General features: G+C 40.0%; 1 protein-coding gene across 1 annotated transcript; it reads left to right on the top strand.

Moving 5' to 3' along the window:
* Positions 1-8,033: 8,033 nt before the first annotated feature.
* egfl7 (EGF-like-domain, multiple 7) lies at positions 8,034-18,307 on the top strand. Its single transcript, XM_087791996.1, has 9 exons — positions 8,034-8,337; positions 11,205-11,401; positions 11,955-12,080; positions 13,334-13,446; positions 14,412-14,507; positions 14,568-14,714; positions 16,959-17,029; positions 17,633-17,795; positions 18,020-18,307. The coding sequence occupies exons 2-9, from the start codon at positions 11,322-11,324 to the stop codon at positions 18,037-18,039; spliced, it is 816 nt and encodes a 271-aa protein (XP_087648122.1). The 5' UTR covers positions 8,034-8,337; positions 11,205-11,321; the 3' UTR covers positions 18,040-18,307.
* Positions 18,308-18,674: the final 367 nt, after the last annotated feature.

Consider the following 18,674-nt stretch of genomic DNA (forward strand, 5'->3'; position numbering starts at 1 on the left):
GTAGTATCTACTTTTATTAAACTGAGACATGCATCGATGTGTAGGAGACGACAGTAGGTTCATGTTTTGATTGGGAGGGGAGACGTGTCTGCAGTGCCCACTACTTGCTCGGAGACATGAGGAAATTCACCATGTTTCATAAGAATAGACCTCAATCCCACTAATGACTCTCAAGGAAACCTCTGTCAGCAGCAGCAGGATTTACAGATGACTTTTTCCGAATCCACTTCGACAGGCAGCGAGGAAAATGCAGGGGGCAAAAGTTTGGGAGTTAAAACGAAAACATCATGTCACTCCAACGTGTGACTGAATCAATGAAAATAATGCTTTTTTTATTTGTTGGACGATGTAATCGATACAAATGTTTCATTTTTGAGGGAAATTAAATTGAGTTAAATTAGTTGTAGTAAGGAATGGTGTGTAGGACATCCTTTTTTTTGTGAAAAAAGGGGGAATATTAAAGTGTTTTAAGTTCAACTCAGAGACAATATCTCGCCAACATGTCCTTTTTCTACTTTAAGACTCTCTCAGATGTCTCTCAAAGAGATCCAGGACACCTGCAGGGAAAACTTAATGTTTAATGTTGTTCTTTTTCGCAATAACAAGTCTGCTGACCACAGGTGAGTGTGGAAATCAATGGCTCAATGGAAGGTTTGGGCTCAGCTCTTTCCTCACCACCACACACTGAAGGAAAGACTGTAAGATTGTTGACCTCCACCAATAAAGGTGGTCATCTCCAACTAGAACGGGACATTTGCCTAATGGTCTTGGATTTTGATGAGCTGATTCTCATTCAGGTCTCGAACCCGTCCAGTGAAAGTGTACAATATGTCCTTCTGTACTTACATTAGAGCTCCTCACTTGACGTCCTTGACCTGTTCCTGGGAGCCTTTAGTCCCTCAAAGCAGCTCTGAGCTCCGTCTCACGCGGCCCATTCATCAAAAGGTCGAGGGGTCACCATTTTTACTCTCCCGCTCTCTCGTTAAAATGATTGACACCGCTTCGGAAGAAACAAAAACTGTACGGGGTGTTTCTTTTCTAAATGTTTCCAGTCACCAATGTCCCGTGTGTGTCGGCCCTACGCGCAGCTACGATTTATACACCAACTGTCGGCTTGGATTTGTGTTGCGTCGCACTCTACGGCGGGGATGAATAATCAGATGGATGTGGAGGACACTGGAGCTCGGGATCTTCTGTGGAATGAGACAGACGGTAGATCGAATAGCTGTAACGTTGAGACTTGAGCAGGGTGCAGCTGCATTTTGACATAAATTTCCTCCCCAGGTTCTGTCTGTTGCAGTGTAAAGGCCTCTTTGCCATCTGTGCTAGGTTAGCCGGCGAGATACCTTTTTAATGAGCCCATCATTAAGACTTAGCGAAAGGGTATCAGGGTGGTTGCTGCGGTGCACTGAAACATTCCCAAAAGTCCGAATCGCACAAGTCGAAGCAAAAGACAGACAATCAACTCACCACATCAGTCCGAACCCAGCAGTTACCCGACAGAACCACAGGACCAGGAGACTGACACGGAACAAGGTGAACATTTATAAAGACCTCAGCACAGCCAGAGTTCCTGCTGCTTCTTTGACAGAGGCTCATCACCCAAAGTCAATGATCCTTTTTCATAAGAACCATGCTGAGGGAAACTACGTGATCGGCCCATTTCCAAACTTGAATGGTTTGATATAAAGTTTGCTATGTACCTGAGGGATGGTTCAACTCTGGAGTCAGACACATCATTCAGATACATATCAGACAGTTCTTCTGACTGAGAACCAAGTTAATCCTGCAGTCGTGCATAGCCAAGGTGAGTTGCTCAGGTAACTTCCTAATCGGCTCAGGATCTATCGTCTATCCATCCATCAATGAGTTTCTGCTTAATCCATATTGGTGTCGTGGGGGGATAGTGTCTATCCCAGCTACTTGGGGGTGGAGGGAGGAACACCTCTGAACAGGTTGCAAGCCTCCCACAGGGCACACACACAAACATAGCAATTTAATTTTGATCAAGTATCTTATGCTCAACAATAATTAAGTAGTGAAATTTGGTTTATTGGATTAAAATGTGTGTGACTGAATCCCACCAAATTTCGCTTAGGTAGCTAATGTTTGTGTATCCCACCCCTCATGCATAATGCCCCTTGTCATGACCATATTGCTAAATATTTGTACATCAGTCCACAACACATTGTTCCAAAATTAAGCTGTCTTGTCCAAATGAGCTGTTGGTGGCGTGTGTGAAGAAAATGCCTGTTCATTCCCACCATCCATCGTCTCTCTCTCTATCTTTCTTGGTCTTTCACTTCTGGCCTTAACAAGAACTGTGCCTGTGGTCTTGCAATTTCACATTGGGAAAATGACAGCTGACCTTAACCATAATCTTTAACAACCTTTATTAAGGTTATTTGAGTGCTTTTGTTTTGAGCACCTCATATTGTCACTCTTTAGGTTGCAGGTATTTGAAGATGAAAATCTATTTGTCACATCTGAATTCAAATCGTATTCAGAGCAAACTGAGCATTTTATAGAAAATGTAAGCAATGCTACTGCAATAATTTTCTGGAAAGCAGTCTCAGAGGGGGGTGTGGGATGCGGGAACGATCTGTAACGCAATGGCATATTTCGAACCTCCATGTTTTTACAGCAACCAAACCAATGATCAATTTGCGCATGTATGTTGCATTCAAAGGACAAATCTTTATTTAAGAGACTTGTTTTGAGACTTGACACAAGTCGTTCCAAAAGCTTAGGAGCAACAGCCTGGAAGGATTTCTCTCCTCTGGTCCTGAACCGTGTGCGAGGAACCATCAGTAGATTCTGATCCACAGACCTCAGAGCCCGAGCTGGGGTGTAAGGCTGGATCAGATCACTGATGTAAGGAGGAGCCTGACCATGAATAGATCTGAAAGTAAGAACCAGAATTTTAAATTTGATCCTGAAAGAAACTGGCAGTCAGTGAAGAGTTTTAAGGATCGAGGAAATGTGAGTTCTTCTACTAGAGCAAGTCAGAATTCTCGCTGCAGAGTTTTGTATTAACTGCAGGTGAGACAGCTGCTTCTTGTTTAGACAAGAAAATAAACTATTAAAATTAACCTTAAACAAATAACAAATGTATGTTTTTGGAATTTGAAACCACAGTGACTGGACTGTACATAAGTACAAGAACATTCCACAAAGAAAGACCACAATTCACTGTTAAGTCGTTCTTCTTGTTGTGAAACTGTAGCACCACTGCCCTGCATACTGTCTGACCACTGTTCTGGAACAAGAATGGTAGATAGTTGCTGAAATATAGAGGTTAATCAAGGTAGCAAAAAATGTTAGATGAACCTTACATCTCAACCCTCTTTAAATAACCACGTAGCGTAGGGGTTTACATTATCAACATTAGGGCATTGTTGCTTTATCCAGTCCTCGGGGAGAAACCCCTCAAAAAGGATTCCATATTAGAGAAACAAATGGTGATTGCTGTTTTTCTTCCTGTGTAAAACTCAAAACTATACAGCCTGCACAGAAGGCCCACACAATCCTCCATTGTTGGATCCAAAGGAGCCATTGTTATCCTGTACGTTATAACAACATATTCTTCTGACCAATATGCTGTAGTAGTTTTTCGCTATAGGTGTGTTTCGGATATGTGTCATGAGAAAAGTTTTCTATTAGCCTCACATTTGCTAACTGTCTCTGTGAACTACTGCTGACATCGATAATAATCAAATGTAAAATACTTTTTCATGCACTTGCTTAATAATTATCCCCTGGGAACACAACACACCAAACAGTAGAAAGTCCAGCGGCTAAAAATCATAATAATAGTTGGCAACTTTACAGCAACCCTCCACCAATAAATCTCAAATTTCATGTAAAAGAGCAGCAACACCTCAGGGCTCGGGCCGTACACTCAGTCATTTTGGAGAAAAAAATGAAATCCAGGATTAGATTTGCAGAGCTGTCGACACTTCACACCCCCGCAACGAAAGAGAGAATAAATCTAGGGAAAAATTGGCCACTGGTCCAGACATAAAGCCAAAGAGTTGGATGACAGAGGAGAACAAATTAAGCTGAATGTTGAACATGATGTTTGAAATCATAGAGCCGACTGATTGATATTTGAAAGATCCACAAAAAGAAGCCAAGTTATGTTCCTTTTTCAAATGAGACCACTCAGTTTAACCTCTATAACATCACCTAAAAAGTTGTCAAAACTATCTATGACGCTCTTAAAGCATCACAAGAGTTTTTTCAATATACCGTAACCCAGCTGTTCACCAAAGTCTTACAGGGGTGAGGCCTCAATGGACAGCTTAGCAGTCTGTGATGTGGATATAATATTGACAGAATAAAATGAAAGAAGACGAAGCAATGTCTTACAGGTTAAAATGTGTATTTAAGTGTCAAGATACTGTAACTAAACTGTTTGATATCAGTCTGTAGATCTTTAAAACCTCAGGGAGTGATGTTCTTTGTGTGGTGCTAGGTTGTGAGGTACATGTTATAGGCCCATGTAACTTTTCAAGATGGATCGAATTGGTGCTGTCAGGACGTCCTGCTTTGGTTTAAGTGGTGTCTGTCTACTGCCTGAGAGGGCTTGGTAGTCAAGCAGGATTTCCTGTTTGGCTGTACAGCACGGAAAACTTGAACTGAATTGCATAGACATTGTAACATCTCAGTGGGCAACTTAAACTCACCAAACAGGCCATTTTTGTTTTTGGAATCTTAGATGCACAGGCTGTTTCCTGAAGAAGAGGGAATTTTGGATTTATTACAGGAAATCCCCAAATACCCCAGATTCAAACGGTTGTGTTGTTGTAGTCATAGGCCTTCTGCTACCGTCCTAACTGGCTTCTGTGATACCTTCCATTAATGTGAGTTAGCAGCAACACAGTACTATAAAAACAGTAACATACAATATACACATACAGTACATACTGATTATATCAATGACCTCCTTACAAATCCTAACTACAAACCTCATTACCAAACTACTGCTTATTAAGTTCAACAGCTCCATTGAAGTCCTCCTGCCTGAGTCAATCTTTATTAGCCTTCTTCAGCAACTCACCTTTCAACCCCCAAAATGGCAGTCAGACATTAATACCTGCTTACTTCCTGAATGATTACTCTATGACCTTGAGCCCCTTATACTAAAGGACCTTCCCACTTCCAAACCAAGAACCCCTTGGCCTCCAGGCCAACTGTGTGCAACAGCAGTACAATCCTCTCTGTAGTGTCTAACCATGTTACCTGCCGACAGTCTAAAGAACCTTCAAGAACCTCTCAACCTCTCAGGGGACTCAACAAACAATACCGACCACTGGTGCTATCTTAGAAGGAATTGTAGATTCACTGACCCACTCATTGACGCAGATAACTTTGTCTTTACTCCCCAACAAATGTCATAAAAGCTGCCACGTCGATCCTTCAAACCTCAACATTCACTCAGGCGTCATCTCGTTCAGATTTGAGTAGCCGTTATTGTGCGACCATCAAAGCCCCTGCACAAACATTTTCTCCTTTTTCCAGCTCATTGTTGGGCACAGCTGCCCTCTTGTCCGAGGCCTATCCAGGGTCAGCGTTGCTGCCCTTTACCAAAATCTGTCAGGCAGTCCTTGACGCAGATCCGCTTCCTGTCGAAGCGAGATTTTTATTGTTCAGCTCCTGAATCTGTCTCCTCCAGCCTTTTCCTGTTTCCTCCCATTGAGGAAACGCTTTTTCCCTGCACAAGCATCTTCTCCGGGACAAATGTGGAACCGCAGAAAGTTGCCTAGACCGCGTCTTGATTTCAAAGAATGCAGAAATAGTCCCACCCACCACTTTACACACATCCCAGAGAACAATCCCACACATCACTTTACAGCCTGATCTGGGTTGTGCCCCCTCCGAGTCTGGAAGGTGTGTGTTGGCGTCTCCTCACCTGCGACCTTAAGCCTCAGGTTCCCATGCCGGTCTACACGTAGCCTATTTGTTATTGTGGAATTCTATTAACATCAATGAACACTATAATGCTGCCAATTCTCTGTAATTTGATCCTAAAAGAAGGTCCTCCCTCTGCTGGGTTGACTGTTGGATCAATGCCCCCGAAGGCCCTCGAACCAGCCGACCATGGACATGGAAAAATGCTCATTTACACGCTTGTGTGGGGGTTTGCGTGCTGATTTACATTTGCAACTGTGTGGCTGAAGTTCTGCACACTCTGTAAATGAGATTCAGGTTAATCTGAGTTTGACCTGGGAGGGGGTCGTCTGTCAGCCCCTCGAAGCTCAGTGTCAGATCACTCAGCTTCTCTGACACTTCAAAAAGACCTCAAGTTAAAATAACCTGTGGATTAACAGATGGTACTGGACTGTTCCAACAATATATTTGAAAGTATCAAACACTTTCTAATAGTCACAGTATAGCACAGTAATAGTACCATATAAACAAATGAAATTTGCTCTAGTTACTGTTATTAAGTCTATAATACATTATCTCCTCTATCTTGTTCAGGTGAAACCACTTAAAAATATTGTGTTCGGGGATTCAAGGATTTTTTATTGACATTATATTCATGAGGAATGAAGCGAAATTAGTTACAGTGGCCAGTCAGTCTTCCACACTACCTAATAAGAGACTACTAATAACCAGTTATTAGTACTTCATTCGTTATATCATTTCACCACAGACACCATCCCATTACAGAAACAGACACCATCCAATTACAGAAACACATACGACCCCACTACAGTAACACACACGCACCCCTTTTACAGTAACACACATCACTCCATTACAATAACACACACCACCAGAAACACAGCACCCAACTACAGTAACACACACCTACCCACAACAGTAACACACTCCACGACATCACATGAACACACATCATTCTAACAGAGAAACAAACAGACTACCCCACTACAGAAACATGAACCAGTCTAACAAAGAAACATAAACAAGCCGACACCACCCCAAAACTCAATCACACCAACAACTGCTGCACAGAAAAGGAAACTGAGCCATTGTTAGTTGCTGCATTATAACAACATATTATTCGTAACAATATGGTTTCGTAGTTTCAAGCTAGGTTTGAATTGAATGTGTCATGAGAATAGTTTTCTATTAGCCTCACATTTGCTGACTGTCTCTGTGAACTCCTGCTAATAATCTAATATAAAATACTTTTTTAAGCACTTGCTTAACCCTTGTGTTGAGGTGAACGGCCTCCCTGGCTTCCATAAATACATATGCAGTGGTGGAGGTCGTTCACCTTGACCCAGAGGTGACACAAGGGATACTAAAAACACATTTGTTTCGGACCTTCAGGTCACCTTGACCCAGAGATAACACAGGGGTTATATCCTGGGAACACATCACAGCAAAAACCGAAACACAGAAACTGAAACTGATGAACAAACATTTTCAGTGAGTGTTTTTATTTCCACAGCAGTTACTGATGTTCTTCACTCAGAGACATTGACAGCTAAAGTAGAGGTTGATAAAAGCTTAAGAGTCAAATGTGACAGGTGAGTGGAATGAACCTGACAGGAGGGTTAAAGTTACAATTTGGAAATTATGAATTTGCGGTTTCTCAAGTACATGTTGTTTGACGTATTGTATTTACAGACTTAAAAACTGCTATTACGCTTATTCAGGGTCACTTGTAAGAGAGAACGCCACAAACTGACCTTTTAGTTGAAGCTAGTTATTGTTTCTCTGATGCTTAATAGGCTGAGAAATTTAAGGAATCGTACTGAGTGATTGATCCAGACTACAGTTTGTCCAGAAAAACATGAAGCTGGGAGTCTTCAGTGCTCTGAGGAGAGACAGAACTCATCGTCTATCTCGCTGTAATTTAGCAGATTTGATCTCATCATGTAAACATATACAATCTCTGGCTTCACTGACTCAGCTTTGATAGATGTTTAAGAGAAAATCTCCGACTCCAGAAGATTCCTGAGCACAACTAGATGAGGTCTCAACAATGGGGCGAGCAAAAGGCCCCAAAATCAGATTGGTTGAGCAGGATGGAGAGTGTTTGTGCAGCAGAGCGGTTTTATCAGCGACCAACACTCACAGGAATTCCTGTTTGGGATTGTCCGTTCAATTCCTGCGTTCCACAGGAAGCCCTGCATAAAAAGCAACTGATATACGCCCAAAGACATTTCACTTGTGGATCGTCGCCTCGCAGGGAGCAGCCAGAAATCAAAAGGGGTTTTGATATCGAATCCAGAGAGCTTTAAAGAGAGTCGGTCCACCATGACGGGGTCTTCTCTTCAGAGGCGGCGGAGGCTGCTGCCCGCGGCCGCTGCTCGGCGTGTGTGCGGCTCTGCAGCAGACGACCTCCATGCTGGGACGGTAAGATTTTTCAACTTTCATTTTCTTTTTTTTTTAAATGCATCTGAGAAATAACATTGTTTAACAATTAAAAACATTGATTATTTAAACATTTAAATAAAATATTTGTATTAGTGTACTCTTAGGTCAAAGAAAATATGAAACAAATGTATTATCTTTATCTTTAGACTTAGATTGTTTCATCTTGTTCTTTTTCTTTGTTTTTGTTCTTATTTTATTTTGATTTATTATTTTTTATGAAATAAATTGCTGTATTTGCTGTGGCTAATTGGAAAAAAACAATTTCCTGAAGGAGACCTCCTGAGGGATCAATAAAGTTCTACCTTACCTTACCTTACCTTATTATTTCATAAAATGAAATACCAAATAACATGAATGAGCATTAAATAGAGAATCGGATGCCGATTTCGAGACTTACCTACATCCCAAAGTATTAAATAACACATCTAGTATTACTTCAAGGGAACCTTTTATACAGTTTCACTATATTTTTAAATGTGTTTTCCCCCAGATTTTCGATAAAGATTGTATTCATGATAACACACAAATTGAAAAATAGAAAGAAAATCTACATAATTCAATTCTACTAATCCTACGAAAGCTAAATATAATAAAATAGGTCTCCATTTAAAATATAATCCGCAAATATTCCATAAAATGGTCCATAATATTTTTGCGTGCAACATTTTCATAATTATCTAATAGCTTTAAAAAATATATGTTTTCTCAAAGTCATCTGAGCAAAAATTCTATGTTTAGAAACAAATAAAGTCAGAAATATCTCGCGTTAGAGAGGGATGACGTCACGAAAGGGTCCCCCCACTGTGCAGCGGGACACCCAGTAGGATGAGGAGGGTCCTCCTCCCATCACCCCCCACGCTCCCTGACACTCGCAGCTCCAGCAGGACGCGGAACCACTGGCCCACTCGTGTCCGTGGACTCTTTCCACCCGCAACATTCACGGGACTTTAATTGTTTCCGGGGATTTTCTAGCGCGAAGTTTTGACGAGGTGTTGTCATATAAAGGGCGGACTGACCTCGGAACAGGTGATTATTGACCCGTGGGTTTGACCTTCGTCCACTTCTGAGTGTGTTTTGCGTGGAGACTTTAAAATGAGTGGAATTTTAAAAACAGCGCTGCGAACTGTTAATCGTGAGATTGTGATTCTGGGAAACAGCGAGCTCCAGCGGCGACTATTGGCAACTGCAGTTGCTGCGCTAAGGTAGTAATTCACGTTAAAAAACAATAAAATATGTACTTAGCGACTAAGAAGCATTTTTGGTTAGTTAGTTCATACCAATACATCAATCACAATTTGATTTAAAACAAGTTTTCGACTCATGTTTTCAGCAGGAACGTTTAAAAAACAGAAATTAAGATGGAGGACTTAAACAACGAACAAATAAAAAGCGAAATGTATTCAAAATATAACCCACCTATATTGAATATGTATGAATCATAGTTTTTTCAAAGAAAACAACAGTGAGTTTTGCCAATTGTACAAAAAGTTCAGCCTTTATTTGGAATAAAACAACCGACATTAACAAAAAAGCTAAGAATAGCATGAATAATGTTGCAATAGTTACATCATCATGGATAAAGATAACATTGTCTTGTTACCATGGCAACATACCTTCATGTTGTCTCTTCATTCCTATTTAGACTGGTTTATAGTGGAATAAGATTGGGTTCATTTGTCAAACGTAGATTTGAAAATAATTTTAATTAGGTGTGTGTCAGGTGTTGTAGTGCGTCTATTTTGAAACGTGTGTGTGTGAAGGTAAGTTGCAACAGTTGGTGTGACGAGTGATTCAGGTGTTTGTTGTGAAGACAGGTGTGCATGTTAGAGTCTGTGAAGCTATTATAAAAATGTGAGACTCCTCTTGTGTTCTAGAACCTTCTGTGAGGAGGTCTTCCTGTAATCCTGCTCAGTATGTTATAATCTAATGTGGTGTGAAGTCAGTGAAGATCTGTGAGCGGAGAATTCTTTGATTTTTTTTCTTCTCTTTTTTCAGCCTGTGTCAGTGAGAGTTCAACAATCATGTGTGTGTGTGTGTGTGTGTGTGTGTGTGTGTGTGTGTGTGTGTGTGTGTGTGTGTGTGTGTGATGACAGAGTCTTGTTTGCTGTCACATCCTCTGCAATATATTAACATCAGACAGAAGGTCAAATGTCAAAATTGTAGGTTTCAAAAAACCCACAAATGACACTTTCTGGGACTCAGCATCAGCCGGAAAAGATCAATTAGCATTTCAAAGCAGATGATACGATGATTCATACGCAACACTGGAGCTTTCATGCAGATTTAAAGCTTCACTGTAACTCACTTAATCCAGTAAATCTTCTGCACAGTTACATGAACTCAAATAATGTATCTAAAGGATGGGTGAGGTTTGTTTACATTGGCTATTACATATTTGCAACATAGCCTTTAGCTCTGGTCAATTTCACACAGTGATGCCATACTTTTGCAATTCATTTAAAATCATATTTTACTTATTTTAAATCATTTAAATTCAGCATTTACAATTAAATTGTATTATTTGATTGTATTCTATATTTAATATAATTGTTGTATAATAAAAGAGCCTGCCACTTGTTTGTTTTAGCATTATTAAAATAGATTTAAAAAAAGTATAAGAACTACTAAATGTTTGTTTTTAAAATTGAATTTAGATCAACATCATCAATTATTTACTTATTTGCTCTAATATCTGTTTGTAAGACATGGATTTATACAACGTCCAACACTTTTCATAATCATGCAAGATAAAATATATGCAAAATATGTATTTTTCAAGTTGACCCTGTCCAACAAATAGTTGTGTTAACACATAATAATCTTAAGTCTTGTGTGTTTGTGTTCAGGTGGCTGCAATCATTGTCGAGGAGGAGACGTAGAAAGACTTTCCCTCCCTCCTCCTCTTCTTCCTCCTCTAAGTGGCACAGAAGAAGAGAGCGAGGGAACGTGGGAACGAGGAGAAAATGTTCCAAACTCTGCTGCTACTGGTCTGCTGCTCGCTCCTCATCCTCCATGTGACGCCCCACTTCTCAGGTCACCACGGGTAACTACACGCCTGTTCACTAGGGTCTCTGTCACACAACAATACTAATTAATAGGATCATATATTCATATAAACTGGACATTGTATGAATTTGAATCAGATTTTCTTTACACGTTGTTTAATGTATCATTTAATAATGGTTTGATTGCATTTTCTATTCAGTTTTTATTTTTGGATATATATGCATTTTGAATTTAAAAAGTAGTTTAAGCTATTTATATTATTATTTATTTCCAAACAAGCATCATCCTAATCAAACGAGATCATACAATGAAACTCAGAGAATAAAAACAAAACAAAAAAACATCTTTCTTGTTTAATTATTTTAATATATTTGAAACTCCACGTATTCAAACATGAATATAAAACTCTCCTGAACATCTTCTGTGAGGAAACACAAGTGGCGCCAGCTTTGTTGTGTCACGTTTAATGACTCACTTGGTGAAACTGCGATGACAGCGGCGATGGTTCGGGTCATGTGACTAATTTTAGCTGCGAACACGAAAACTCTTCAATCATCTTTATGTTGACCAATGGTTTTTTCTTCTCTCAGGAGGAGAGTCTGCGGGCACAACCCGCGTCACACCAACGTCGTCATGGCAACAGAGTCATACGTCCGGCCCGTCCACCAACCGTACATCACCGTATGCGACGGCCATCGTCTGTGCAGCACTTACAAGTGAGACTTCTGCTGAGGCAGCAGACGTGTTTGTTTGTCTTTGTTTGGAGAGCAGACGTTCGCAGGAACTCATAAATACAGCTGAGATCTGTCCCAGCGAACCGGGTCAGACTGTAAATATCCACAACAACGGGAAATCAAGTGCTGGTCCACTGAGGCCGGTTTCTTGTTTGTTTTGGACTGATGATGATGATGAGAGCTTCAACTGGTCATTTCAAAATGACATCACATAACTTTCACCCTCATGAACCATTGATCCAGGGTTCAGATCGAGAAGACATCTCTATGTAAACAAGCTCGGTACGATACGAAAGCTTTAGGATGCTATAGTTCAATACATTTATTAAGCTGATCAAAAAGTTAAAAAATCTACAAATGCTTTCTATTTGAGCATTATTTGAGTTTCTTTCCACCTTTTCAGGGTTACATTCTTAAAATTGGCTGAATAATATTGATCATAATGATGGATTTATTTAAGAGTGCCTTTCACGACTCTGAAGAACACTTGACAGGTAAAACAGGAACAAGAGAATCCCATAAGCAAAAAAGCAAAGTTTAAAAAAGCTGTAGAATAAAACCAGCACTGTTGAAAATAGTGAAGGTATGCAAGACAAAACAGGTAAATAGATCTATATTTTTATATGTAACATTGAAGTTCAGTTTCTCATTACTACATTTAAAATATACATTCATGTGGATGTTTTAATATAAAATCAATTTAAAATATTTTACAAGGGAAAAAGGGCAAGTTCTGTCGTGAACCAGTAGGGGGCTGTTGTTGATCAACAGAGAAACTCAAATAGAAGCAATTCAAAATAAAATATAACTGAAGCCATAAACATGAGGATGTCTCTCTGATCTGTCATGAGATAATGATGAGTGACATCAGAGATGGACCAATCTGGAGCCTGTATTTCCAAACTTTAGAGGATGACAACTTGTTTTTTATGTTTGTTCTGTGAGCGTCACTCTTGAACATGAAGTCCTTATTCAGGCTTTCCTTAAACTGCACAGTCATGGAGTCAGTGTTCTGTTAAAAGAGGAGTACCTGGAGGAGTCTCCTGAAACTATTCTGAATCCATTCAGTGCATCTCCGTCCTGCTCTTGCTTCACTGCTGGACGGAGCCAAAAGCACCAGACCTGGACCCCCCTCAGACTGTGTATCAGATCTCGCTCTCAGAGCCAGAGACCAAATACTCCCACAACCACATCATCAGTCTGGGAAATCAACAAGTGTGTTTGTTCTCCCACAGAACCGTGTACTTGGTTGCGTACCGGCAGGTGAGCAAGACGGCGCCGCCTCAGCAGTTCTACCCCGAGTGTTGCCCTGGATGGCGGCGGTTCCACTCCATGAACTGCAACCATGGTAACCACTCATCACGCCACCACTGATGTAGCTCTAAGAAAAACAATACACAGTTATTAGCATCTTAAAAACATCCACAAAGAATGTCAGTGTTGACTGTAAAACTAGAATAAGTTACAATTAATTCAAAAAGGTTGAAATTGGGTTAGTGTAATGCTAAAGTTTGAGAAAGTTAGCATTTTGACAGAAAGTACAGATTAACAGATATTTAAGCTTAAATAAACATCCTGTCTGTATGTCTGTATTAAGGCCCCAACATGAGGTTTATTTTTATTTTTGCGCTAATGTATTGCTAATGATGGACTGAAAGTCCTTCTTTAAAATATGCATTATTTAATAACTAGTTATTGTCAAGGTTTGGTAAAGGTAGCATAACAACACAGCTCACACGATTAAATTCAAACTCAAATAAAGCAAAGCATTGCTCAATTAGCATAACCACAACTTTGTATTTTTTATTAAAAGTTTATATATTTTAACACTTTGTACTCGTTAATATCTGTGCTAACCAGGCTAAAAGGAACTAATTGAAAACTGTAATATGTTCTAGTTAATAACTTTGGTTTTCTTTATTTTTGTAATGCTTAAATTGTTAGCTTTATGACTAGATGCCAATACTTTCTTGCCAAACATGTTAAATGGTTTTACACTAAACGGTTACAAGCTCAGAGACCACTTTTTGTTCATGGAGAAAGATAGTATGCTGGGATAAGCACAAGCCACCAGTGTAGATATAATAATAGTTTAGGAAGCTTCATTTAAAATGAATGCATCATTTAGAAGGTGTTTTTGTTGTGTTTTAATGGTACATTAAACCACCACACTCACTACATGTTAGAATGGACTTATTTGTCAGGTAACTGGAGGCGTGTGAGAAAGTAGACACACACTTGTTCAATTAGACGGAGCATCTCCCGCCTGGCACCGAGAAGCTCAACTATTCCCTCCTTCTCCTGCTCCTCCAGCTGTGTGCGATCAAGGCTGTGCGAACGGAGGAACGTGTTTACGCCCGAACCAGTGTTCCTGTGGCCCCGGCTGGACGGGTCGGCGCTGTCAGACAGGTAAGGGATCCTCTCCGTGATGACCGTGTGTCGTCCACTGACGCTCTCGTGGTGTCACAGACGTGGACGAGTGTCAGGAGCAGCGGTCGTGCGTACAGCAGTGTGTGAACACACCCGGCAGCTTCCAGTGCACGTGCAGGGATGGATTCCAGCTGGACACGGACGGACAGTCCTGTCTTCCTGTCTCACCAGTGGGTGGCCATGCAGGTGTGTGTGTGTGTGTGTGTGTGTGTGTGTGTTTGATTCCTAGAGCTGGGAGAGAACGCACGACGACCAGCCTCGCGGTTCATTATTACTTTTGGTACGCGCTATGCCACTCTCAACTCGTACCGTGAGTAATAATGCACTGCGACTGGTACAGACGCCGGACCATCACTTCTACCCGCAGATTTCACTTTGAAAAGATGTTGTTTTGCAAAATTGTGCCAGAAGGTTTGTCACAAACTCACTCAGAACAAAACACAATGTCTTTTCTGTCCATAATTCAATCTGTAGTAAGCTATGAAATCTTCCACAGAACTAGTAACAATGTTTAAAATTGAAGCTTTATTTAAAACAGAAATGTAGAAACCAATTATATACTTTAATACATAAAAGCCACAAGTGCTTATCCAAACTGAGACAAAACAAGCTGACACTTCTAGTAAAACATGTTTAGTTATAAACTTTTTTTAATGACACCACATTTAAACAGCTAGCTCATGCAAAAAATAAATGTGACAGAACATTTTCTTATGTTTCGTTTGAATTGTCAGACGAAACATGAACGTCTATGGAGTGACCTGCAACTCTCCTCCTGAATGCTTTGAAAACAATTCCATAGTAAAATAAATTGCAGAAAAATGTATTAAATTCAAACTGAATTTTAAAGCTAAATTGTAGAAAGCGTTTCAAATCCATACTTGTATTAAATACAAGCCACATTTGCCCAAAAGCTTATCCATGCTAAACTTTTGTTAAGCTGAAACAAATAAAGATTTATGTTGTAGTAAAAACATTTAAAAGGTTTTTTTTACGAAATGTCCAATAACATGTATGTATTTGTTTTATTGCTACTTCTGTTGCTTTATAAAAAACAGGGCAAAGTTATTTTAAAATTGTAAGGTTTGCAAAATCGGAGACAAATGTATAAATTAATGTTGAACGCCATGACCTGAAACCTACCCCGGGGCTTTCCACCAACATCATCTCCCTCACCATTTATAACAATCTATTTCCTGAGAATGTCGCAACATTGACTTAAAGTATGAAATATCTTCTTGTGTGTGTTCTTGTTGTATCCTGGCGACCGAATCAAACACCCCCCTCATCCCTATCCACTTCCTTCACTCGGGTATTTGACCCCTTGATATTCATTAGAACCCCTCTGCTGGGACGTCGTCCTGAGTGAAAGCTCTGAAATAAAGATTGAAATCCAGCTCTTGGCAAGTCCGTCCCCAAATTAGAGCCCTGACAGTACGATGATAGAGAGCCTGCGTAAACTCTGGGCTGCCAAGTGGTCCTCGGGCCTGACATTTATCAGTGATTCAAAGTCAAAGATCTGTCGAAACTGAAGGTTCCTAACTTCGAGAGTCAGCTCGCTAAAAAATAAAATCCTGCCTGCGCTGCGGACACAGCAAAAAGAAATAAAAAATTGATTCTATAAAGGATCTGTGCTGCTATTTCTTTCCTGAGCGAGCACATCACAGAGTTGCTGGTGAGATTAAGAATCCAAACAAGTGTTCTAAACACTCGGATCGGAGTCAGAACCCGAGCCAGAAGCTGCTGCGGAGGAGTCCTGGACCACATTCCTGTCTGTTCTCCCCACTGGTCTCGTTCCAGCACCGACAGCCCGGTCTGCTGGGGGTCACCCACTGCCCCCCCATTTCAGTCTGAGCTCCAGCCCGACTCATTATTGGACCACATCTGGGAGACATTGAGTCACGACTCTGAGGTGCTGCCAGAGAGCGAGACATTCCTGACGTCCACACACAGTCCAGGTCCTTTTCCATAGACACCGTTAGTGGTGTAGTTTCCTTTTTCATCCTGACACGCTTATAAAGCCTCCACCTCGCTCAGGGTCAACCTGTCATGCTCTTGTATGGAACCCTAACATCCTGAGCATGCGACCACGTGAGGTACACCTTAAACATATACAACTTAAAAAATGTTGTATAAGATGAGGAACATCAGCAGGGGTTTAGAAAATCCTGGGAAAAGTCTGGCCCTTTGCCTGTATTTATGTGGCCCTCGGGAAGTCAAAGTGAATATTTGAAACTGTAGAAATTATTCTAGGAACTATTTTTCCGGTTTTACTTTATTTCTAAACTTTTTACTATTTATGGTCACAATAAATCCCATTAATCCCTCAAAATGAACATGAAACATTATGTATTAACGTGTTTTTTTATGTAGGATACCCATTTTCATCTGGATATTTACCACTTTTCTTCACTTCTGCTTGTTTTCTAGGTTTCAACTCTGTGGAGAACGTCACAGAGGAGGTGCAGAGTCTGAGGAACAGAGTGGAACTTCTGGAAAAGGTACTGAAACAATCCATCAAAATTGAGACAAAGAAAATGAGGCTGAAAAGTTTGTCCAAAGAAATATTGCTTGATAAGAACAAGAACATGATCAAAGGAACAAAACCAAAAGTCAAATTTATCAAGTGAAATTAGGAACATGATGACAGTATAAACATGATTTTTGAATTGTTCATTAATTCTACATTACCTTGCTTTATCTACTGTACATTCTTTTTAGACATTCTCAAAGTAATTCAGGAATATTTAGAAATCTCAAAAGGAACATTGGTTAAAATATGCAAAAATCAAGCCGATGATGAAAAAGAGAAACAAACTTGAGCAGTTTTTTTGGAATTGAAATACGAAAACAATATCTCTAAATTAACTTTATATGCTGCTAAATAAACTTTATATGCTGCTATTATTAAATTAAAACTAACAAGATATTGTAACTTTTTTCCCCACAAATTCTGGTTTAGATGAGACATCTACTCAAGGTGTTTATTTGATTGAAGATTTGAAAAATCTTGTGACTAGAAATCAATGTAAAATGAATAATATGATTATTACATCTTTTTAATACGATAAATGTTTATGAGGATCTATTCTATTTCCTCGCAGAAGCTGCAACTGGTGTTGGCTCCCTTCAGCAGCGTCTTCCCGCTGTCGCTGGACGATGGATTCTCCGAGAAGAGCACGCTACTGTCGCACTCTTTCCAGCAGCTCGATCGCATCGACTCGCTCAGTGAGCAGATTGGTTTTCTGGAGGAACGCCTCGGAACATGTGAGTCCCGATCGCACAACCCTGCGTGATCTTCTGTGGTTGAGGCTTCAAAAGGTTAGCTTGGTGTTAGCTAGGTCATAGCTAATCCAAACAGAGACGATGTTGCTAACTGTTAGCATTCTACCAAACTAAAACCTGAATCTTTTGTACACTATAATCCAAGATGATGAAATCCAAGTTTCTTTTTTCTCCTTCAAGTTCTCATCTTTCTAATTCCTTCGCAGGTTCTTGCCAGGAAAATTAGCGGCAAACAACAAGCTGGCGAACAAATCCTCATCCGTCCCAGCAGAGTTCCTCGTAACTTGTGGCTACAAACAATGACATCATCGAATGTGAAGCCAACTTTTGTTTTTCTATTTTTGAATCAGTGCAGCTGTGACCTCTGACCCCCAAACTGTAGTGGGGGGTGTATTTATACTTAAATTATGATACAATGTAGTTCAATCTCATTGTTTGAACCTATTTTTGATTTTTTTAACCTGGTTTTGTACGGTTTTGTAATAAAACGCAAACAAAAATGTTGCTGAGTCGACATCTTTTAACTGTATATTTATTTTATTTAATCAGAATTATTACTCTCTATCAGGTTTGGTTGCATATTTCTAAAACCTTGTATCTATTCTATTTATCTATCCATTACTCCCAACCACACTCACTCTGCAGTGATTGGTCAAGCATCAGGATTTGTCACCGCACGTCATCAATCCTGGGAGGGACTCGTTTTATAAACAAAGCAGGGCATGATTAAAGTTGGCTGGAGGAGTAAAGCCATTATAAGGTCTAAATGGACTCTGCTCTCATAATCTCGCTGAGATTTCAGATGGGGGAGAACTTTAAAAAGTAATAATTTCAAAACATTGTGATGAAGGACTTAATGCA

This window comes from Callionymus lyra, chromosome 5 (genome assembly GCF_982586985.1).
Source record: "Callionymus lyra chromosome 5, fCalLyr1.hap1.1, whole genome shotgun sequence".
Taxonomy (NCBI): Eukaryota; Metazoa; Chordata; class Actinopteri; order Syngnathiformes; family Callionymidae; genus Callionymus; species Callionymus lyra.